At 37.3% G+C, this 24,517-nt stretch overlaps 1 protein-coding gene across 1 annotated transcript; it reads right to left on the bottom strand.

Annotated features, from left to right (window-relative positions):
* Positions 1–1,360: 1,360 nt before the first annotated feature.
* Positions 1,361–21,749, bottom strand: stc1 (stanniocalcin 1). Its single transcript, XM_048210905.1, has 4 exons — positions 21,220–21,749; positions 9,632–9,774; positions 8,202–8,413; positions 1,361–5,645 (listed from the first exon to the last, which is right to left on the bottom strand). The coding sequence occupies exons 1-4, from the start codon at positions 21,332–21,334 to the stop codon at positions 5,363–5,365; spliced, it is 753 nt and encodes a 250-aa protein (XP_048066862.1). The 5' UTR covers positions 21,335–21,749; the 3' UTR covers positions 1,361–5,362.
* Positions 21,750–24,517: the final 2,768 nt, after the last annotated feature.

Here is a 24,517-nt window from a genome sequence, read left to right as displayed (position 1 = left end):
AAAGGGAACTTGTCCTAAAAGTCCTAAATGTACATTTAAAGGGGATCTATTATGCCCTTTTTTTAATGTCTTTATTTTGTTTTCGGAGTCTACTAGAATAGGTTTTCATGCTTGAATGTTCAAAAAACATTACTTTCCACATATTTTACATTGTTGCAGCACCTGTATTCCCAGTCTGTCAGTAACGCTAAGGGTTGCGTTTCTCAAAAGCACCAATGCACCTATGATCAACTCAGCTATGATGAAAGCATTCGTTAGTGTGCAGAAATTGAGTTGCAGTGATGAGATCACTGCTTTCATGTGCTCAACAACATGTCTGTGATCGGCTACAGTGTTCATCACTGCAACCCTTCATGCCACGATCTAAATATAACGCCATAGATCTAAATGTAATGCAACACTTTTCACGATTAGTTAACCTTGAGAGCTGTAATAGTAAAAATGTGCTAAAAGTTTTTGAGAGAGTAATATTTAGCTATTTCAAATGGAAAGATGTTAACCAATCACAGCAGAGGGTGTTTACACTGCAGTCTCACAGCAGACACGCCCCTTCAAACAAGAGGGCTAAAATCAGGGTAGGAAAAATGCCTTTTATTTCTAAATTATGACCATTTTTTATGTAAAAAGCATACTAACAATATAAGTGTGCCACAGGAAACATTATGAAACAATGCAGTTCATGACCCCTTTAAGATATATATATATAGGCTATAAGTAATCAAGGTGCAAAGGGAATGTGTTATTACTTTTTACTTCATGGGTATACTACATTCTTCAATGTATTTTAATGTTTTTTTTTTTCTTTTTCTTTTTTAATTCTCATTTATTGTGGACACTCTTATTTGTCATTCACCCAGCCACAAATTTGAAAGCACAGAATGTCATTATATGGTGTAGAGTTAACATTTGTTAATAGGAATTACTGGAATGTCCAAATTACAAGTGGTGTTCACATAATTTTATTTGTATGTTCATAATGCTTATTTGAAAAACAGCCAAATTGGAGTTGATCCTTTATTTACTGCCCAGTGGTTTAACAAGATTGGGTAACACTTTATTTTACAGCGTCGCTGTTACATGTGTTACATGTAGTTAGTATAACTATAAATTATGCATAAATACATGCAATTAATCCTAAACCAAACCCTAGGGTTATGCTATATGTTTACTTCAGTGAATTCATTGTACTCAAGTCCGAGATTTCAATATTGTCCCATTTTGAATATATGGCTTATAATAGGATCTCAAATACTCCATATTGAACGTATTCAGTCTTGGGGATAATTATTTAAACATAACCTCAGTTTCCCCTGTGTCTCATGCACGTGTTACTACATACACAAAAATAAGATACAATATGAGAGATCTGATCATAGTTTATTATTACACAGTAAAAGACACATAGCTGATGTATTTCTTTTCTTTTTTCTTTTTTTTTGACCTGTCAGCACAGAAAGAAACCCCACATATATATATATATATATATATATATATATATATATATATATATATATATATATATATATATATACATACATATATATATATATATATATATGGGTTCAGTATAAAGTGCAAATCAATCACAAATTTCCATCATGTGTAACATTAGGGACAAAAAATAGAATGCCTTGAATAGAATGCCTTGCAAAACAATCTTTTCCTATTTTGGTTTCATACTGCATTTTAAAAGAAAAAAAAAAAAAAAAAAAAAAAAAAACATTGAATCTTAACATTTGAACATAAACAGGAATATGAGTGATATGTGGATTCAAGTTTTGAGAGGAGAGAGTACCATACAGTTTAATGGCTTGTCTAGCCTATAGTCCTCAGGGCCCTGGATCAAAGAGGAGAAATCAGTAACAATGAAGGACCCGTAGAAACAGATCACTTCTATTGCAGTGCATCCTGATCTCTCTGGTTATGATGTAAAATGACAATATTAATAAGCACTAAACTAACCTGAAACATGTCTGGGACAATCTGATCACACAGAACGTCAATTTCCAATCATTCCCGCTCACTACACTCTAAACTATTTCTATAACGCAGGCAAAGAACGTTCGATTCAAGTCTAAGACTTGAAGTCTAGATGATTCCTTGAGGCAGTGGTTATATAAACTTTAAATTTGGCAACAAGAAGGGTCAGTCTCCAAGCTCTGCTAATCCACCATAAATCGTGATAAGGACACAATGCTGTTCAAGTTCAAATGACCAGAGGGCTGCACTAAACTTTCAGCGCCGTAGGCACCCCGTTGCACCAAATACAGACATTTGATAAAATATACATTCTCTGAAGTTTTACAAAATCCATTAGAACTTTGAAAATTCTCTGAATCACAATATGAATAGAATGGTAAGCTACATGAGAGAGGCTTTGAATGAGAGAGAAAAAAAAAAAAGGCCTTATATGCACAGCAGTCTAACAAATGCAATGTAATAATTTAACAAAATAACATACATTTACACTAACATTTCCCTTTGATTCAGTAACGGAAGAAAACTGGTGGTTGGTACAAGAGTGGCCAAACCTTCCGAACAGCGGCGAAAATCCAACTTTAATGCTACTTAAGAGCAGGTCGCCAGCATCTTTTTAAACACGAAATCAGATGTCTTTGAGCTGGCTTGAGGCAAACGTCTGCACTCGCTGCTGTTTCTCTGGAGATGGTATGGACACCTTGTTGCTGAGATACCAGAACTGCGGTTGAAAATGGTAATGCATAATTGAGTCACTGGTCATGTTCATCATGATTCGCACACAGTGAAGGTTGGACAAATCGATGGGATTTTAATTGAAAAATAGCTTCAGCATTAACACAGTGGGGTTGGAAAACAGTTTAGCAGCTTTGCTTGGTACAGGTACTTCCTTGGTGTTTAATAGATTGCGATATTATCATACCACATTTCCCCCCAAAAAAAAAAAAATCCTCACTATGCCACTACATCCCTGCCTGTTCAACAAGAATACAGCAGCTATTCTGGTGTGTTTGAGCAGAATCTGATTATGCTTCAATGCCCTTTTATAGTGGTCCTATGAGACAGAAAGTGCATATATTATTATAACTACACATATACACACACAGAGAGAGAAAGTGAATTAACATTTTGGCCAGAAACAGGGAAGTCAAATAAAGAAATCAGAAGAAAAAAAAAAAAAAAAAAAGGATAACTGGGGTGGGGGTGGACTGGGGATCTGATTTCATATGGGTGAAGAAAAAAAGCTACTGCTTAAGTCTCAAAACTTAGACGGCCCTTTTTCCGCGTAGGGCTCGATAGCATGGATTTTAGTTTGAAACCTTTCTAGCGATTATTGCATAGTTTGGTGAATTACTTTTAGATTTGCAGATCATTTGGTTTAAGGAAAAAACAGTCATTCTGCCCCTCCGGTTCTTCTCTCTCATTACTCTTTGGGTCCAATTCAATCAAACTGCTGTATTATCACCACAGTACCAATATGGCGCCAGTGTAAGTTCACCATAAAACAAGCCGTTTAATGGCTAGGCTGTGTTTTTCAAAAGAATTGGGACATATTAAGGGATGCAGATTGGTCATTTTAATGGTTAAATCGCTCAGTGGTGAAATGGCTTCTTTGCTATGGAATTTATTTCTGGACGGGACTAGTCAAAAAGTGGTTTTGCGGTAGTTTGATTGGATTTGGCCCTCGCTCCTCCATCATTCCCAAGCCAAACGCTGCCCTCCAGTCCTTCCTCAAGAAGCACTTACAAAGACATCTTCCCCATTCACCCTGGGTAAACACTCTGAGAGAAACAGGCCTTTCTGAAACGTTGTATATTGCATAGTGTCGAGAATGGCTCCAGAAAACACTTTGCAGCGACTGCCCCAAATCAACGCGTACGATGGCTGAACTGCATCGCCCTCCAGCGCTATGAAATACTGGATGTCAGTTACTCTGTTAAAGCTAACGATATACTCTATATAGCTGATTAACCCTGAATGTATACACAGCATGTGGCAATGCTCAATAAACTTTTGCATTATAGTGGTCCCATATAACATTCACCTGACTCATATGACCAGCGTGTTCCCCCATGACCAGCACAGAGTCATTACATGGGTCTTTTACAGTCAACTCAGAATGACTAAGTAAAGTGATCGATTAAATAAATTTAAAATAGCTCCCAAAAACGGATGCCTAAGCAATTAAAGAGCACAATATCTGTAAACCGATGCTTGCTGAATGAACTAATATTGCCCACAGAAATGTAATAAAATAAACATTTAAATAATACAGTAAGAAAATAAATATTAATATTAAGTCAATTAATAAGTTTTTAAATAGACATTTCATTTTTTTTATGGGTTTTTTTTGTCGTCTCAGCAATGCTGGGAACAGCGTGCTTGAACTCACTTCTGCATGTCATATTCACCAGGGAGTAATTTGTTCATCTCTCCAATAAGTTGGCCAAAATATGTGTTTAGACGTAGCGCTAACAATGTTCTCAGGGCTTCGAACTGAATTTCCTCTCAGAGTTTATTTGTACTGCACTACTTGAACAGATCATAAGTAGAGAGACGATCCAAGAGTCAAGAAAATGTTTTCGAACAGTGGAAAAAAAGCTCCTGTAGGTCTACAGAACGAAGCCGAAGGAATGTGAAGAGAAGTTTTCTCTCCCTTTTTTATAAATAACGATTGGTCGTCCAGTGTGGATCGCTGACATCTACTGTTGCTGTGCTCGATGCTTATGATTTACGGCGTTTGAAGTGAACTTCAGTTTTTTGGTATTTTAATGAATTCCTGCACATAGATCTTTAAAGATAGCTCTCGCCAAATGGGAGAGTTTCACAAAAAGGCTAGTGGCAATTTGAGATTAACAGCTAAAGTAGTAGTAAAATATCTGTTAATAAATAAATAGTACACTCTTATTTCTATAACACATGCCAACTATTTCACATCAACGCTAGATTCAGTTTATATACAGATACATTTTCTTTGCTGCAATCTCTGTAAGATATATTTCATATACAAATGGCTATTTATTGTTTTGTTTTGTTTTTTTATTATTATTTTCAATGACTCCCGCTGGGTTTCACGACGACCTTGACTTGACCTACTCACGGATCGGTCTGTAAACCCGGCCGATTTCCGATAACGCGTGAAACTCTTTCCGTCGAGTATGAAGTGATAAACAGAGAATTTGACATTCGAGATGTTTTCGCACTGGTGCATGCCTTTTTCCAGTTGAGAAGGAATGTGTCCCTGTATAGCCTCAGAAAATAAACCACTGTTTTGTCTTGCTTTCTTTTTTTGTGTGTATGTGTGTGTGCGTGTGTGTGTGTTTTCACTTTGCGTTTGTGTATGTGTGCTCGATGGCTAAGTTTGGACTGGCAAATTGGTCTGAAGTTAAGAGCTGTCACCAATGTTGCGTTTCTTGCCAAAGAGATTCGAGGCATCTCTGTTGCGTAGATTTGGCTGGTTCTTGTATCCATGGGGACTGACAGACCACCGCCACCCACCACGAGTATCCATTCCAGTAGGTACTGCAGCAGACGGACACGGCTTGTTCTGCAGTAGTTGGAAGAGCATGGTGATCTCGGGCCCTAATCGGGTCAACAGATTTGCCCTCACCAGGTCCACCGTCTCATCGTCACACTCCATCAAACTCTGCAGTAGTTTCCCATAAAACCTGCGGCGAGACAGAGAAAACTCACGCTGAGCCAGTGCGTCAACAAATTAGTGGGTTAAGCAAGATTTGAAAGCTAGAGAGGATGCTGGGAATCTGAAACGAAAGAATGTGTTAGAATAATTTTTGAACGACACACAAATTATTCTTTTCTTTTAAATATTGGCTGCTGCCACAAAATCAGTTGACAATATTTATAGCAAGCTTATGATAGATTACGGTCTACCTCATTAGACACTTGCGGAGTTTGCACTATTCCTATTTTTATGCAAATTTTGTGCAATGGAAAACTTGATGCTCAAAATTCACATAAAAGTTTAATCATAGACTGAAGTGGGTTTTCTGATTTTCTGCATTAGGTAATGGAGACTATCCAGGTTTAATGACACACAAGATAATGCACATAACGTAGTTTATGGAAACACAATATTTCGCATTATCTTGATCTAAAAAAAATAACAAAAACTCACTGTGCCTTCAAAAATCCAAAACAAGGTGCGTAAACTAAAAAATATACTCTAATAATAATAAAAAAGTAGTGCTGTCTCACCGATTAATCGTGATCAATTGCATCTAACATAAAAGTTTGAAAATATATGTGTGTGTATGCACTATATATATATATATATATATATATATATATATGTATGTGTGTGTGTGTATGAACTTTTATGTTAGATGTGATTAATCACGATTAATCGATTTAACAGCACAAAAAAAAACAAAAAAAAAAGACACTAAATGAAACATAAAAGCCACTGCTATACTGAGAGATGGCAAACGTTCTGATCATGTGACCTTTCTGAATGTGTTTTCTTTATCCGAATTTTGAATGGGAACCCAGCTACTGTGAGGATGAAGGTTCCCACAGTCAAGGAAACCTGGAAAAAGATCAGGGAATTTGTGTTTTTCTGACCTGGAAAGATCATGGAAATTAATAAAATCTTAGAAGTCATGGACAAGTCAGGGAAATTTCTATAATGAATAGTTTTGCTCTGCTCTAAAATATTTAATTGGCTACATATTGCTCTAGTGTAGAGTAAAACTTTCTCAGATGCCTTTTGTGTCTGATTTGTGAGCAAATCATTCTTCTTCGACATAAAAAGAAATCGATATATATTTTGAAGTTGCACCTTTATTTTGACTCTCTCATGTTAGCCATATCTGCAAGCAATCTCTGCTGACTGTTCAACACAATCAAAAAATCATCAAAAAATGAACACAGGCAACATATTCAAGTCATGGATGTATAAGTATTTTGGATTTGCAAATTTCAGTTAAAGGTGCTACAGAGGATCTTTTCGTCGACTGAGAAACCAAAGACTGTTAGTGAGTTTTTGAAATGAGCGCATGCGTAAGAACAACCCCCCTCCTTCACAGCTCATTTCAAAGTGTCGGCATTCGCTGTGTCGTGTTAGTGGATTCATTATGTCGAACTCACCGCAGGTAACTCATAATCTGCAGTCTTTACTGCTGTCTCCTGACAAAAACATTGCATGCGGCGCCTGTAGAGTGTGGACGCGCACGTCTCGCACAAGAACGCGTAAACGATTGGCTGATGTTTTTAAGGCCCTACCTCAAGCACAGATGATGTATATTAATATTATTCCTATCAGTGCACCTAATAAATAGTCTTTTATCAGTTATTAAAGACAGTTTCAAGTAATATTGCAAAAATGTATAAAACAAAACATCCTCTGTAGCACCTTTAAATGTTCATTTTATATATTTTGGTTGCATATGTAAGTTAATTGCTTGTGTAAAATAGGCACATAATATCATAATATTGATCAATTTATCCCTGAATCTAAGTGAATCGTAATGGTATAGTGGCATGTTTTGAAGTATTAGCAAATATTGTATCACTGGGTAAGAGAACTGATGTCGGATTGTATTGTGACAAAACTTTATATGTTACAGTCCACCACTGCTAAACTGTACACAAGCAGCTCAATTGGGTCTTGGTCAATAATCCTTGTGAAAAACAAGCACATTGTAGCATACTTTTAAAATAAGCACTTATTACAGAAATAATATACTCTACAAGAATATACATGAGTGCAAACTGAATGTAATGTTTCCAGAAACTTAACTGCATGTTATACTTAATTGCATTTTACCACTTAAGTAGTACAAAAGTACAACCTTATTTGTAATTTCATTATTCTGTTGCATTTAAAATATGCTTAAAGTTTACTGCTGAATGTACTGACAAACATCTATGGTAAAATAAAATATGCCTTAATGTCATTTCTATTGAAACTTATATGTCATGTACTTAAATATATTTGTAATTATGCATTTGTAATGATGAAGTTGCAGTTTAGTACATTTAAAATCTATTAACTTGTGTAATAAACTACTTTTAAGATTTGAAGTACACTACAAGTGCACATTCAATACAAATAAGGGTATATATTTTATAGGGTATATATCCACCTAACTGATTCTTTAATTCCTAAATTTAGCATAATGGTAAGGTCAACAATCCTGAAACCCTTTCTGTGTTTTTGAATATACCATAAGATGGAAACTTTTCATTCTGTTCAAGAGTCTTACCTGTTGGGAATGTGGCTGGGTAGCTGAGCCACCTCTGCAATGGCTTCTGGGTTTGATTTGGCCACTGTACAAATGTCCAACTTGCTGTAACACTCCTCCTGAACCTCCAATATCATCCTTTGGAAGGTGGAACACCGTCTGACTGTTAGAAAGATCTTAGAAGTGATGCCATTGGCGATGCACTTCAAGCTTTCTTTCACAAAAGCCTTTCCCTGCAAAATGAACAGGAAACCACATGTCAAGCGCAGGCCTGATCTCTTGACTTCAATCCATCTCATGAAACAGGAGAGGTTTTAGTTTTAATTAAGTGGAACCAGTAAAAAGTAGTAATGATTCTCAAACAGGTCATTCTTTTGAACCAGTTCTTTTTGATGAATCAATTCGTAAAGTAACTTAGTAATAAGAACTTTGCTTGAGGTGGGCGACAAACTAAGGCAGAAAGAATTCTTCTTTTTTTTTTTTAGGCGTACGCTAGTGTTCACGCACAGTCAAACACACAGCCTTGCAAAGTATATTTCACTTGACTCATACACATACACAGGCGTTCGACGCACATGCATTGCGACAAATTACAATACCTCTATGAGTTACATCCCATATAAACATCTTTGTATTCTTTCATGCTAGAGTTGTACAAATCAGGGTACTTTCTAACCTCTTCACACAATCTCTCGTCTGTGTAGGCCTCCAATGTTGCTGTAGCTTGCATGCGTTCCGGTGTTGTGAGAAATTGAGTCCCCCCTCCAGGAATCGGTTCTCCTTTAGGACCCAGGCAGTAATGATCAAAAGTTGTTATCACGATGTCTACCGTGATAACATGATTTTGCAGGAATTGTAATCAGGCCCTAAAAATACTACCCATTAAAAGTTTGTTAAACCAATGGGATCACTCGGGGTCCTAAAGGAGACCTGATTCCTGGGGGGACTCGATTTCTCACCACACAGTTTTGTTCTGTTTATGCAGTTTTTCTTCGAATACCTTGTTAATCGACACCTCCAGGGCATGGGTGCCACCTTGTGGATAAAGTAATTACTGCGAAAAATTAAATGCGAATACAAAGTGTGTGCAGTTAAAAAATGCGGCAGTGCACATACTATTCTGATGACGAAATTTGCGTCACGCACTGTACACTGACCCTCACGTACGCGTAAAAAGTGAAGTATACTTTGGCCTTTGGACAACATTTAGTGTGACATATATATTATATATAAGATTAGTCAATTAAGAATGGCATTATAAATCACTCTGTAATAAGAACTTTTGAAAATAATATCTCCCATCAGGCCTTTCAGAGTTCAGTCCCATCTCAGTGGAATTCAGCTGCATTCATTTGACAGGATTCATTCAATAGGCGTCTTTGACAATAAAAGGATATTGTGTTTCCATTGATGAACTGATATTCTATTGTACTTTGGCATGAATTACATACCTGAGTGTCGAATTTAGCAGCACTGTAGAGAAAGGACCTGCAGATGTCATGCATGCCATCTGTGTCACAGGTTGAGTTTTCGAGACAGGCGAAGGCACCGCAGCCCACCTGGAGTGCACTGTTCAAGCAGCGTGCCACATCCGCTGCAAGAAGAAAATCACTGTTATATTTTACAAGAACATTACAAGAACCTAAAAGCATTCGGTAACACTTTATTTTGATGGTCCCCTTTAGAGCATTAGACATTCTGTTGACTATAAGTAACTTTGCACTTACATGTCATCTATCTGTCTATCTATCTATTGGATTGAGTGATTCTCTGTTCAGTCAATGAAATAAACGAACTTCCTTCTATTACATGGACAGTTCAGCTTGTACATCGTCAAAGAACCTGGAGAAAAGCCATTTAGGGTCGTTGAGGGAGCAGTCTTTGGAGACAGTTTGGACTCCCATTGTGGAGGTATGGGGCAGTTAATGCTAGAACATATTCTCATGGGAAATGATTTAAGGAGAAACACATTGTGTGTAGTACCAATGAACTTGTAAAACCATTTAGGCAAGATAATTAATTCCTCACCTTGCTTACAAGTGAACATGGGATCATTTTTAAGGGGACACATTCTCATTATCACCATCCAGCCTACGGGATGTTTAAATACCATCCAGTCTGGGGGAACTGTAGAACAAACGGGAACGCTCCATGAGTACTAGGATTTTATGTGTGACTTGGTGAGAGTTTCCATTCAGTTCTGATATCAAGCCAAATTTCGTCTTAAAATGACAAATAACAACAAGTTTGACTAGCCACTTGACACCCTGAAATGTATAATAACTGAGCCAAGCATTGGCGTCATTACTCCACTCCACTCTCTGCCATAAATTTTATGGGTATTCCAGCCATTTTTCTGTTCTTGGAATTGTGACCCAATGAATGAAGAATACCCACAGAAGGCCTTGAGGGGTTCTTGTGGTAGTCTGGGCGTTCTGTGCCCTATGTTTGCCCTCGTCGTCAGGGAGTGAGAGAGAGGAGTGTAGGGCATGTGTACCACTCTCTATTGGGTTCTGCTGACTGTCTCTTTTGGCACAAGACCCATTGTTTCCATTACCGTTACATGTGACAAGACAATAATGTTCAGCGGGGTTAGTAAGAGGGCCAAAACCACCACCTACAACAGTTCCGCGCCAAAGACTATAAACGTTTTGCCACACAAACTCGTAGCCTGCAGGGCTGGGATCCCATGCCATGCCGAGAAAAAACCTCAAGGGTGTTTGTGTCAGAGGGACTGGTGTTACTACACACTCACTTTACTGTATCTGAAGGAAAAATAGGCTGTGTGTTGCTGTGTCAATGCTCCTGGCAAAAGGCAGACTTCTGAAATAACCAGAAACCCCCCAAATGTCATGCAATGAATATGTCTATTGTCCATAGGAGCAGGTTAGGGCAAGATCTCAGATGTACATTCTGTTAAGGCCATTTGCTCAATGTGCACATTAATAGAATATTATGGGTTCAATACAAGTTAAACTCAATTGACAGCACTTCTGGCATAATGTTGATCGCCACAATTCGATATAATAGAAGAGGAGCTACGACCTACATTGGGTTACAAAGTTTCAAATATGGATATTTTTCTTACAAAACCCATCACTTTACTTCTGAAGGCATTTATTAACTCACTGGAGTCATATGGATTACTTTTATGATGGATGGATGTGTTTTTTGGAGCTTCAAAAACTCTATTCATCTATTCATTCACTATTCATTGCCATTACAAAGCTGGGAAGAGCCAGTATATTATTTAATATAACTCCAGTTGTGTTCAGCTGAAAGAAGATAGTCACATGGGATGGCTTGAGGTTGAGAAATTTATGGGATAATTTTCATTTTCATTTTCATATTCCTTTAAAGGATTAGTCCACTTTTAAATAAACTTTTCCTGATAATTCACTCACCCCCATGTCATCCAAGATGTTCATGTCTTTCTTTCTTCAGTCGAAAAGAAATTAAGGTTTTTGATGAAAACATTCCAGGATTATTCTCCATATAGTGAACTTCAATGGCCTCCAGACGGTTGAAGGTCCAAATGACAGTTTCAGTGCAGCTTCAAAGGGCTAGAGTCTTATCTAGATAAACGATCGGTCATTTTCGGAAAAAAAATACAACTGTATATGCTTTATAAACACAAATTATCGCCTTGAACATTCTTCCGTTTTCCGCATTCTTCAAAACGCTTATGCTGTATGTCCTACGCCTTCCCTATTCTACTTACGGAAAAAACAAAACTGGTGCCACGTTCGTTCCGTAAGTAGAATAGGGAAACCGATGGTTTCTCTAGATAAGACCCTTATTCCTCGTCTGGTATCGTTTAAAGCCCTTTGAAGCTGCACTGAAACTGTAATTTGGACCTTCAACCGTCTGGAGGCCATTGAAGTCCACTATATGGAGAATAATCCTAACCCTTTAAGTGTTCATAATTTTGTTTTGGAGGTCTCCTACAGTGAGTTTATGAGATCCATGGTCAAAAAGGTTAATTTTCTCATAATATACATTGCTGCATCACCTCTTTTCTCACAGTGTCTGAAACAGGTTGATAAATAATCCGGTCTCTCTAAACCCCTCCTTTCTGAGAACCTACTCTGCTCTGATTGGTCAGATGGCCCAATCTGTTGTGACTGGTCTACCACTAAAGCCGCGGTCACACTAGACTTTGTACGTGCAAAATTTCTTCGGATGCTGTAACGGTCGTGATATGACATTGTGGTCTACAGCGTCTTTTTTATAAACATGAATTCAACATATAACTTAAAGCAATACATTCAAAATATAAAAATATAGAACCTACTCGACTTTACTGCAAAAATATCATTCTTTTAATTCAGTTAAGAGGTGACGAATCGATCTTCTACTGGTCGCACGTCTTCACGTGATGCGAATTTACAGCGTGTCACAAATAAAACACCTATTACCATATCTGAATTTCTGGCGGGTTAAAGTAGATGTTGTTTGCAGGCAGCCAATGAAGACCATAGACTGGCATTATGCACATTATCATTAGTTTAGTGTGAAAATCACTTGCTAACCTTTTTTGTGTTTTACAGACAATGTAATGGCAAAAACTCAATAATTTCTCCTATATACAGTCTCCCAGCCTGGCCACGCTGGTGTTTAGCTGGTTTAACTGGATGTCCAGTTGGTCTCTCACTCTGACCAGTTGAAAAACTGTCCAAACAAATCTGGGAGACTAGCTAAAGATAGCAAACTAGCTTTTTTTCAGCAGGGATCCCACACATCTCATCTAAAGTTCACAACATCTCAAACCATGCTCAGCAGATACCAAGGTACTAAAGTCAGAGATCTCAATATGAGCTCAAACACCTCTCATCAAATTCTTCCAAAACTAAATGATCTGATCTGTGCAGGTTCACATTCACATCAATATTGTCACTGTTTTGTTTCTATTTTCAATCCTCCAAAGGAATTTAAGAAGAAGCATCCAAGACAAAGTTGAAACTTCAATGAAACACAACTGAGAACTCTCCAGAGCTATGACAGAGTCATAAAAATGATAAACATCTTCGTTTTAATATGAATACAAATTGTATCACTTTCTCACACTCGCTGTTAGCGTTGGGTCAAGTGATGGTGAAATGCTTCCATGACTGGCCTCTCTTATCAATAGAACAGTTTTCCTTGTGAATACATGACTATAAGTTGTTCTGCTTCAGAGCAAATTTGTACCATGGTGTTCACAAACTCATGTGATCTAACCTGAGGTGTCTTGCTGACCCATGTCTTAGCATTTGGTGTGTTTTTAGACTACTTACCCTTGTGAAAAAGAAGTATGCTTAATTGCGCACTTATAGTTTACTTCAAATCTTAAAAGTATAGCCTATATATATTTTTAAATGTGTACTTGCAGATAATATTATATTACTGAATTAAAAGGCCACTTAAATGTACTTAAAGAGAGTTCCCTTTCATGACTGTTTCTTAACACACTTAAGTACACTTTTAAGTACACTTTGTAATCATGCCAAATGAAAGGTTTTACCTTAAAGTACATTTTAATCATTGTTTTAATATTCATTTTTGTGCTTTAAAGCACACTTATTTTGTTGATTAACATACTGACTAACATACTAAAGCACATTACAAATATATAATTTCAATAGAAATCACAATAAAATATATTTTAGTTTACCATAAATGCTTGTTAGTACATTTGACAGTACATTTATACCGTAAAAACCATATTTAAAAGAAGTTATGAAAAGTTATGAAATATACCATATAAAGATAAATACTTAAGTCCTATACTTAAATGGATCAAAAAACACTCTTAAAGGTGACCTATTGTGCCCCATTTTACAAAATGTAAAATAAGTCTCTGATGTCCCCAGAGTGTGTATGTGAAGTTTTAGCTCAAAATACCACACAGATAATTTTTTATAGCATGTTAAAATTGCCACTTTTTGCGGTTGAGCAAAAATGCACCATTTCAGTTTGTGTCCCCTTTAAATTCAAATAAGCTGCTGTGCCTAAGAGGGCGGAGCTTCAAGAGCTCATTCTCCAGTGTCAGGAGTCAGTCAGAACGCACTATAATGTCAGAAACAGATAGAACAGGTATCGTTTAGTTCAATTACGGTTATAACTTATATTGTCTTCTTCCACTATATTAGTATAAGCCTGTTTACCAGACCCTGTCTGAATGATCTCCAAAACATTACAGAAAAGTTTTATGATGTTTATTGTACTTCACACAAAAGATGAAGTGTCCGTTTTCACTCTAGAAAATCACTGTAAGAGCTTAATAAAACACAGTGCATGTGTGCATTAAAATATTATCCATAAACTCTCTCTCTCTTCCTTGCATTATCATCAACATACACAGTGAAGTACACAGAAATACTCGTTACAACTAACAGTAAACGAATATATAAAGACCTTATGCCTTTTCGGGTGGTGCTTAATAAACTGGTAAACTTTATATCTGTAAATCAACTCCGATGAACTGTAATAAAGTGCTCTTACCTTCATTACTGCTGTATCCAGTATCACTCTGGAGACTGTAATCTGGATCACGAACAGTTTACTGGTCTATCCTTGAGTAACAACTTTTTAGCACAACCTCTGTTTTGTATTGTCCCTTTGTATTGATATTCGTTCACAAAGTAGTTCGGTGTGAAATGATTCATGCACACATAAATAAATTTTGGTAGAATTAACGGAAAAAAACAAAATGAATCTACCTCGTCTTCAGCGGCTCAGATTTAGGGAATAAATGGAGAGAGCTATGTGGATTAATCCATCCAGCTACAGAACACCTAAAACGTTTGAGAGACGTTCTCATCAGTGCAGCGATGGCATACTGTACAACTGGCTGTGAACTCACTCAGGGCGGTTCTATGTTAAAACGTCAGTGTCTGTCAACATTCGTGGGCGGGGCCTGTGGCTAATGTGACGTCACACTGCCAGGGATCTGGAAACGGCTTGTTCTGAGACACTGCTTATGATTTACAGGGATTAAAAAAAAGGAGTGGTTGGTTTTTTATCATTATAGGGTGGTTGTGTACACACACTGCCAACACACAGATATATAGCCAAACACCATGCAAAAGTGAATTTTGCATAATAGGTCCCCTTTAAGTTTAAACTATAATACATTTTCATTTAATTGCAAATAACATACAATAAAAAGACTAAAAGCATTACATTCAGTCGTATGATTTTAAAGTACATTATTTCTGTAATAAGTATTCTCTTTACAGTGTATTTTTTCGACAAAGGTATTTTTTAATTTAAATGTATGATGAAGCCAAATTACACTGTGTCTCCCAGGGAAAACAAATTACTCTGATTTTGCTACTGTTATTGCATTATAAGAGGGCCTTTTCTGTATCATCGGACACCCCTCTAGATGTCATCAGTAACCTTACAGGGGAAAGTAGAGTTACGGATGAATTGGGCCACACAGTTAAGGGGCTGTCCCTTTTTATACTGCTCATGGCTGAGAAGAGACGTAAAATATGGGTCTGATATTGCATTTGATGCTTTCATAGAGCACTTATTGTATTGCAGTGGGAAAACAGGCATGATGATTAGACATATTGTGACTAATGAAACTTGAACACAGCTTGGCCGACTCACTCTGATCATTCTGAGGGTACTGTGATGGGCCCTGACAGGTCAGGACTCATTTGAGATCCAAGAAAACACATCAATAGACAATGCACAGTCTTGTGTTTGCTTTCTCTCTTACTCAGTCATGTATCATCAAGTGCTGTAAAACCTCAACTGGGTAAGTTATCAGAGCCCCTATATACTGTTCTTGACAGGTGATATTACACACACAGACTAATAGGATGAATTGTTGGAATGAATAATTCATTTTCTACACTTGCATAGCTACCTGTTCAGATTTCAACTTGCAGAGCGCGTGACCCTGACTTGAACTTGTGGCCCCTGAGTGTCAGTGTTTCACACCAGACTCCAATGCATGACTCAGCTGTACCTCACAGATTTGGAGGCGGCACTGAAATTGTTTTAATATGTCAAGTAGAGTTCATTCATTTATGACTGGACCTTTTTTTCACTATTTGAAGATTCCATAGGTGGTTCATCAATGTACAACAGATGAGCGCACTGACACTGCAGAGCCTTAAAGCGATAGTTCACCCAGAAATGAAAATTTGCTGCTAATTTACTCACCCTCAGGCCATCCATGATGCAAGTGACTTTTTTTCTTCTTCAGTAGAACAATACAGATGATTTTTCGCTGAAACCGTGCTCCTCTGTGATTCATATAATAGAAGTCGATGGGTGCCATCACTTTGAGATTCAAAAAAACATATGCAGACAAAACAAAATGAATACACGTGGCTCCTGAGATCTTAAGAAGTGAAACGATCGGTCTATGCAAGAAACTGAACATTATTTACAACATTTTGCCTTGGCAAACGGTCCTAAGTGCGACTTCACGACAGTCTGGAGCACAAGCTTCCTGACGCATAATGACGTATGAGCTCAAACTAGGGCTGCCCCCTAATAGCCGACTAACCGTTAGTTGACGAGAACAGGCTTAGTCGACCAAAGTGTTATTATTCACTTAGTCACAGGAAAAAACAATCCAAAGGAAGTGGCAAAGTCACGCAGTCTGTGACGGACAGATCATCAACAGCTGGACATCCAAACGCTGGCCTATCATTCATCGACCTCAAAATATAGCTATATATATATATATATATATATATATATATATATATATATTAGCAGCAACTTTTCTATATAGCAAAATAACTTTACAGGGCCGCTCGCTTTAACGTTAACCTAGAGAAATGTGGACTATTCAAGTGTTTGTGCAGAGTTTGAAAGCTGAAAGTAGCACACTTACAGCACGACAGCTAACACGGAGGCGCCGGTGCGATCACTTGCACTTAAAATACTTACGTCATTTTTGGTCATACAGATAAGAGTAATACATCTTTTGAATCTGTGAAGAGTACTTTTATTTGTGTGCACGCACAACAACAACAAAATGTTGTGCTTTTGTAAAATAATGAAAGCAAACAAGGTGCGCTTTCTACCGTGCACTCGTGAACTTGAGCGCACCAAAAAAAGAAAAGAACCAAAACTCTATGTAAACTTGCCTCACAAACATGAAAAATATATCTATCCGCTCAAGTCGTAACGTAAGGAACGCTGTTTCTGGGTCCAAGCCTCAACTCGTTTCACTTGAGAATGCCATCGACAGCCATTTATGAGCGCCATTTATTAATATTAAACATAAAACATTTTAAAAAGTTAAACATGTTAAATACTTACAGTCTCCATGCTCACAGCGTCACAGACATTAATATTTTAATGATTTATAAAAGATGAATCACTGTCTGGCCATCTGGAATTTTGGTATGGAGATAAAGGTTATGATTATAATTTTTTGTAGTATTACATCAAATTGTGTGTGTATATTAGCACCGTTTGTTGTTTTTCTTGTGGGATGAGATAGAGCGTTTGGACCCGGAAGCGCTGCCGCGTGACATTAGACTAAACAACCGAATAGAAAGTGAAATGTCTACTTTTAAATGAACCAATTCAAATGGAAAACAAATATTCTCAGGTTATGTAATCCAAAGTACCTGCACTACTGCTGAGATGACGAGTCAGCATAGTCAACTTCATAACTGAAGCCAAAAACACTAGTTTATCAATTAATCAATTCTGCCGGCGCGCTGTGGCAAACTTTATCCGTGCGCTTGAGCACTGATTAGGCTATGTAGGCATTAAAGGCTCTTTATTATAATTTATATTTATTAATAAACATTTAGTCAACTAAATGCTTAAAATTAATGACTACTAGTCGACCAGAAAAATCTTTAGTCAAGGACAGCTATACATACCCGACTGAGATTGCGCAAGTGAACATAATCTTAATATTTTTATATAGCTTGCATCATCCAGGATAAGCACAAGTACCTCTTTGATAAACAATAGAACATACGTGTCCTCCCTCTCTGTAGTAAACAAACAGCGTAGCTCACACGTGAGGTCACTCCCGCGCATACGTCATTATGCGATAGGACTCCAGACTGTTGTGAACACGCTCAGGACCGTTTGTCGAGGCTGTGGATTACAGGTAAAAATGTTCAGTTTCTTGCATATACTGATCAGTTCGCTTCTTGAGACCTCAATGCATCATCAGGAGCCGTGGGTATTCATTTTGTTTTGTCTGCATATGTTTTTTTGAATCTCAAAGTGACAGCACCCATTGACATCCATTATATGAATCACCGAAGACCATGGTTTCAGCTAAAAATCTTCTTTACTGTTCTACTGAAGAAGAAAAGTCACCTACATCGTGGATGGCCTGAGGATGAGTAAATTAATTTTGAATGAAATTAAATTTTCATTTTTGGGTGAACTATCCCTTTAAGATAATGAGAAATAAATTGCAGTTGTAAATGGATGAACCCCATAAAAATGTCTCAATAATATATCAACTAACTTTGGCAAATGAATACTGCAATTTCAGCATGAAGAAATTAAATGTAAAAAAAAAACATTTTTTTAGCAATAATCTTTTCTTGGAATATACCCTACTTGTTATGTTTTGTAAAGTATATACTGTTCATTTTGCTCTTTTGGAATTATTGGTGCACCACTGTCGCTTTGTCTCAAAAGCACTGAGTCAGTACATGTCTCCCTGGCAACTAAGTACAACAGGAAGTTATGCAAATACCAAGTGGAGTTTGACAAAGGTTTTCACGTCCTGACCAGAGACAGAACGGAACTGAGCGTCCCGCACCACACACAGATCCACTATTTGACACTTGGACAAGCTTTTCTCTGCAGCATATGAATTACTGACTTCATTCATGACAAAGCAAGAACCTTTTGTAACACTGACACCAGATCTTCAGTGTCAATCTAATGAGCAGTAGGTCAGAACAATTCATCATCTGTAATAGTGTTGGGCCCTTTCAGGTGCACACAGTGTCATTTAAAGCATCCTACTAGTGTAAGCAAACTGCCCACCCTCCAATTCTCTACCTGCATAATCTTTACACCTGCTGTGGGATGTTCTAAAACACCTGTCATCTTCAAATAAACCTGAAGGTTAGCTGGTTCATTTGATGAGACCTAGAACATGAAGCATGATAGAATGGTCTCACCAGGGAAAGCCTTTTATATAGAGGATCTTCACAGAAAATTATTAACCTACATTAAAGTGACAGTTCACCCAAAAAAGAAAATTCTGTCATCTTTTACTCATCCTCAAGTTGTTCTTACAAACATGATATTTTGAAGAATATGGGTAACCAAAAAGTTGATGGACCCCATTGACTTCCATAGTACTATGAAAGTCAATGGGGCCCATCAAATGTTTGGTTACCGACAGAACTTACATTTTTAGGTGAACTATCACTTTAAGAAAGGAACAATGATGTATATCTATTTAGAAAGCACTGTAGTGATTTCATATGTATGTAATGTTTGGTAAATGGGGATGAGAGGGTTTAAATGTAACAGCCTTTGAAATTTCAAATCTGGTTTGGTTTTGTCCATATCGGGAATGTGCAGGTCTTGAATGTTCTACATTTTTAAAAATAAAGGTTCTTTATTGGCATTGGCAGTTCCATGGAACCTTTAATATCCATGGAGCCTTTCCATTCTACAAAAGGTTCCTTAGATGTTTAAAATGTTCTTCACACTAAGAAAAACATGGTTGTTTTAAGAACTGTTCACTGAAAGGTTCTTTGGGGGACCAAAAATGGTTCCTCTGTAGCACTGCTGTGAAAACCCCCATTTTGGAACCTTTATTTTTAAGAGTGTACATTGATAAATCTACCTGTCCAATATGATGTCAGAAATGAAAAACACATTTTGTTTTACAGTAACCTGTTAGCTGTGGATATAATGATATATAAATGATATAATGTCAATACCAACATTTTTTAGCTAATTTAAAATGTGCTAATATCATAATGGAAGATCACATGATGACTTAAAGATCATAAGAATGGCAACTGAGGCTAATAATAACATTAAGACAGAACCAGTGTCACCCAACACAAATCCAAAAACACCATCAGAGTAACACAGAATATAATCCAATTATCACACAAGCAAGAATGCTGTAATAGTGAATATCAGCATGACAAAGCCATAATTATATTCAGTACACAGGATGATTATGAGGATGCTATTATTTTTCTATAAATAAGAAGTAAATATTAACATGTGACACAGAATTTGACCACTTGCCAAATGCATGTTGCAACCCACTCAGCAAAATAGTGAAGTGCACCAGTTCTGTTATATAAAATACCAGCACTCTTGGTAACATATTCAACCAATCAGATTAAAGGAGTGGGAAATCTAAACAAATGTGATGGGTTGCATGCAGGGAATTTGGCCATTAATCTCCGTTAATTTTAGGGTGAGTCATACATTGTGCCATTAAAAAAAAATCTACATATAATATAATATAGTATTTTCTTTTTCCTGTACATTATAAGGTACATGTTTATTGTATTATATTTTTGTCCCTCAACATAGTATAATGCAATTCATACTTTTTAATTTAAAAATACACCATTTAAAAAAAAAGTGTATTTATTGCCTTGTTAAATGCATATTCTTTTAAATTATAGGGCAGACTAATGAATAGATTTTACTTTTAATTTTACAATTTTACAGTAAAAGTAGGCTATCGTCTTTAAACGTTGTGTGGTAAGGTAACCAATTAACAGGTTTTTTTATTGTAGCATTTTCCCCCCAATGTAGAAACTCCTGCTTTTGAGGCTGGAAGCGACGGCGGAATCATCATTCACATTCATTCATCGCGCTCAATGCATCAAAAGAAGCTCATCATGAGCTATGATGAGTCCTCGTATGCAGGTCAGAGGATGAACATGATATTCACTCAGCCTAGCTGATACATCTGTCACAGAGCAGGTCAATTGATGCATTGGATGAGAGCTCGTCATAGAGATGACAGCTCTCATATGATCTAGCCTACACCAAGCAAACCCAATGCATGCGCGTCAGCACACAACCGGCACATTATTCCAGAACGCTTCCTACTTACAGGGGCTGTTGTGGGAGAAGCGTGCTCTCCTGGGCGAGTAGGATTCGTTCTGATCCAGTTCATACGCGGAGGCGATGAGCACGGCGAGCAGCAAAAGTCCGGTCCTTGGCGGCATCTCTCACTAAATGACACTGGGGCTTTTATGAAGGGCAATAAAAGAGGATTTCCTTTAGGTCTTGCGCGGTGTGCGGTGCGTGTTCTTGGCGACTTCGTTGAGGAAATGCGTGTGATGTGGGCAGTATCATGAAAGCTCTGTCTGTCCGGTTGATCTCTTCAGCAGTTTCTTCTTCCAGCCGCGTGCATGACAGGAGCGCAGGTCGCCCTTTATATGTGCCCGAGCATCACGAGCTCGCCGCTCAGCCCAATCACATCACAGCAGGCGCTCTTACACAGCCTCAGCTCAAACTTTCATTCATTGATCCGTGGCATTTAAATGGGCTTCTCATATGGCGTAAAGTTTGCTGTTGCTTTTAACTTGGCAAAGGTGATTGGGGAAAACGCTCACATCGTCGCGCTGTTGTTATATACAAATAGACGTCCACTCCAAAGAGACAGACGTGAGCTTGTCTCATATTTGCACATTCATATAGTAACGTCACAACGGAGCTCAACTGTGATTCAACTCAACTTTACCCTACTTAGGGGAAAAAATTTTGCAAAAGTGCAAAACCCCTCTAAAACCAGCAAGTTTAATCACATATGCTTCTAAACATTGCTATAGCAACTATATTCCATACAACTTACATAAGAAAAAGAAAAAATCACCATTTATTAATTGATTTATCCTAATTCCCTTTTAGGCAAGCTCAAAAGTGACCAAACTCCTTTAAAACCAGCCACAAGACCAGCTTCTGGTACATCCTCATCATTTAGGAGTTCAAATTAAGATTTAGATGAGTATAATAATATGGCATCCATATGACCCCCGTCCTGTTAGTGTAATGATCACGCAAGTCTAAATCTCATTACTCGCCTTGAACAATGAGAGCTTGTTTTTGTTCTTGTTTCATTCAGTAATCCTTGTAGTATTATATTTCAACTGTCTGCAAAAGCTTTGGCACTGTGTGATTACAAGGATCGCGTTTTAGTCAAATGTATTGCGTTCTTTGTTTTTCTTAACTGTCTTTGAGAAATAACATTTGAAGTTATTCAAATGACTCGCATTTTTATCGCTTTGGCATTTTGACGGACCCTCTACAATAATGGCGCTATTGTCGGGGAAGCAGGCGGAATTGTCTCCAGCTGAGAGATAAACTACGTAGTTATTGACATAAATCATGTAGCGCATGGAAACCATCACTGTTTACTTTGCGCGTCTCTCAACTCGCGCACTCAAGCTCGCGCACGGCGCACGTGCAGAAGCGCACGCGTGATGTGACACTGAACAATCGCCCAATCTGCACTGTCATGGTTTAGTGACAAATCTGCTCGTTTTTAGCCTTGAAGGAAAAGAAAAGAAAGTGTTTTATTCTGAACACCCTTTAATTCATAACTAGGGCTAGTGGTTTCACTTTTCCCTTAAAATAAATATATTTCTCAGACATACACCTTGATTTCTAGCTACAATAAGCTATTAAACATGCTCAACCTTATTTCCCAGGGGGAAAAAAATATTCATTTAGGACATGCTGACCTTTTGTCTTCTGCTGGGGCATGTTGTGACTCTACATGGGGTAAGTTGTCACATACTGTAGAGAACCTCATATTCAAGCTTTTCAGAACAATTTAAAATGCAAAATTAAACAAAACAGCAAAAATATAACAGTCATTGTACAAAAATATCAAATGATTGTTTTGGCCAATAAATATGAATTGCAACTTGCCTTGAACCTGACATTTATAAAAACAACCCTGAACACATTTCAACCCTGTTTGTTAAACCTCACTTTAACATATCCTAGTCTGGTTTTAAAGATCTTAGATGGCCAACAAAATTCAAAATACAGGAAAAACACCTGTGAAAAATACCTTCATATTATCACAGTACATTTTACATTATTTTTACTGACTTTTGTAGTGTAGTGACATAGGAACGAGGTTCATTCAGTTTACTGTTAAACTTTTTATCATCACCAGTTATTATACCAGCCCTCAATAAACATTCTTCATTTGCTGAGTAACGCAAACTGCATCTGAGCTCTTTTCCCATCCGTGCGTGTGGTACATTCAGCAGGTGTTTCCAAGCGAAAACACCATCAACGGATTGTGAGTCATGAATGGATTTGTGCCTCACCCCCTACTTACAGATCACCACATCCTCTGCAATGCCATCAGATGAATCACAAGGTCTTATCTACTATTTTGCCTTTGACAGGAGCACAGTGAAAGCACCAGAGACCTCAGCCACATCATTTATCAAATCACATCACTGCGATGTACCTCTATAAAATGCACCAGTGGTCTTGATATATTCAACCTTTAACTTTTTACATCTAAAGCACTTTTTTTTTTTTTCCAAGACAGTGATTGTACATGATGCAGCCTTAACTTGCTAATAAAGTGAAAAATGCTTCTTCAAGACTGTTACTATTCTCACTAATTTCACCAGTAATGGTGAAAAATACAGTAGATGGCAGGAAAGGTTAATCTCTTTTCACTTAGGGCATTCAGATGTAGCCAAAAACAAAGAATTGTTCTGAAACTTGAAGTTCAGTAACTTGCCTGTAAGAAATTGTTAGGTTGTAGTATTTTTTTTCTTTACAGATTCAGTTGTATTGGTGGGCTGGATTCCTCCCAAGCGTCTTTTCACTTTGATCTCTATATCAAGCTTTTTAAATGATGTTTTTAAAACCTTTAATGTTCAGGGGTTTGGTTTTTAGATGTGTTTTATGGTAGGTCTGTAGTTTTATTTATTGCAACAACTTTACACATAAATTATTACGAATATAGCAAAAACCCCAGAGTTAAATAAACTCTGCTCAGAGAACATATGGTCCCTCTCCTCATAGAGTTAAAATAACACTGAAGCAGAGTTAAGTTAATGAGATAATATGCTATTTGTGGAGTTGTTTAATCAGATCTTAAAGAGATTTAATGTCTTTTATCTTCAGTTGAGTTAATCTGGCTGGGAGTCAGTTGTAGTTCTTGTGTTTCTCTTCAGTGGTTCTGCTTGTTAACAGCAGGTGTTCATCACTAATGCTCAGTCATCACTTAATTAATCACTTAATTATCTCATTAACTTTAACTCTGCTTCAGTGTTACTTTAACACTATATATAGAGGGACCATATGTACTTTGAGCAGAGTTGATTTAACTCTGGAGATTTTGCTGTGTATCACTCTTCTCAACTTCTAGTGAC

Source organism: Megalobrama amblycephala, linkage group LG12, assembly GCF_018812025.1.
Source record: "Megalobrama amblycephala isolate DHTTF-2021 linkage group LG12, ASM1881202v1, whole genome shotgun sequence".
Taxonomy (NCBI): domain Eukaryota; kingdom Metazoa; phylum Chordata; class Actinopteri; order Cypriniformes; family Xenocyprididae; genus Megalobrama; species Megalobrama amblycephala.
Note: the sequence above shows the minus strand (reverse complement) of the source record. Positions and strands in the feature narration are given on the sequence as shown.

Bases quoted from the DNA above. Each gene is read 5' to 3' on its own strand.
- stc1 (XM_048210905.1), bottom strand. From the start codon at position 21,334: ATGCCGCCAAGGACCGGACTTTTGCTGCTCGCCGTGCTCATCGCCTCC. The intron at 8,414-9,631 runs GTATGTAATTCA...TTCATTTTGCAG, and splicing joins CTGCTAAATTCGACACTCAG to GGAAAGGCTTTTGTGAAAGA. The intron at 5,646-8,201 runs GTAAGACTCTTG...GTCTCGCCGCAG, and splicing joins CCCAGCCACATTCCCAACAG to GTTTTATGGGAAACTACTGC.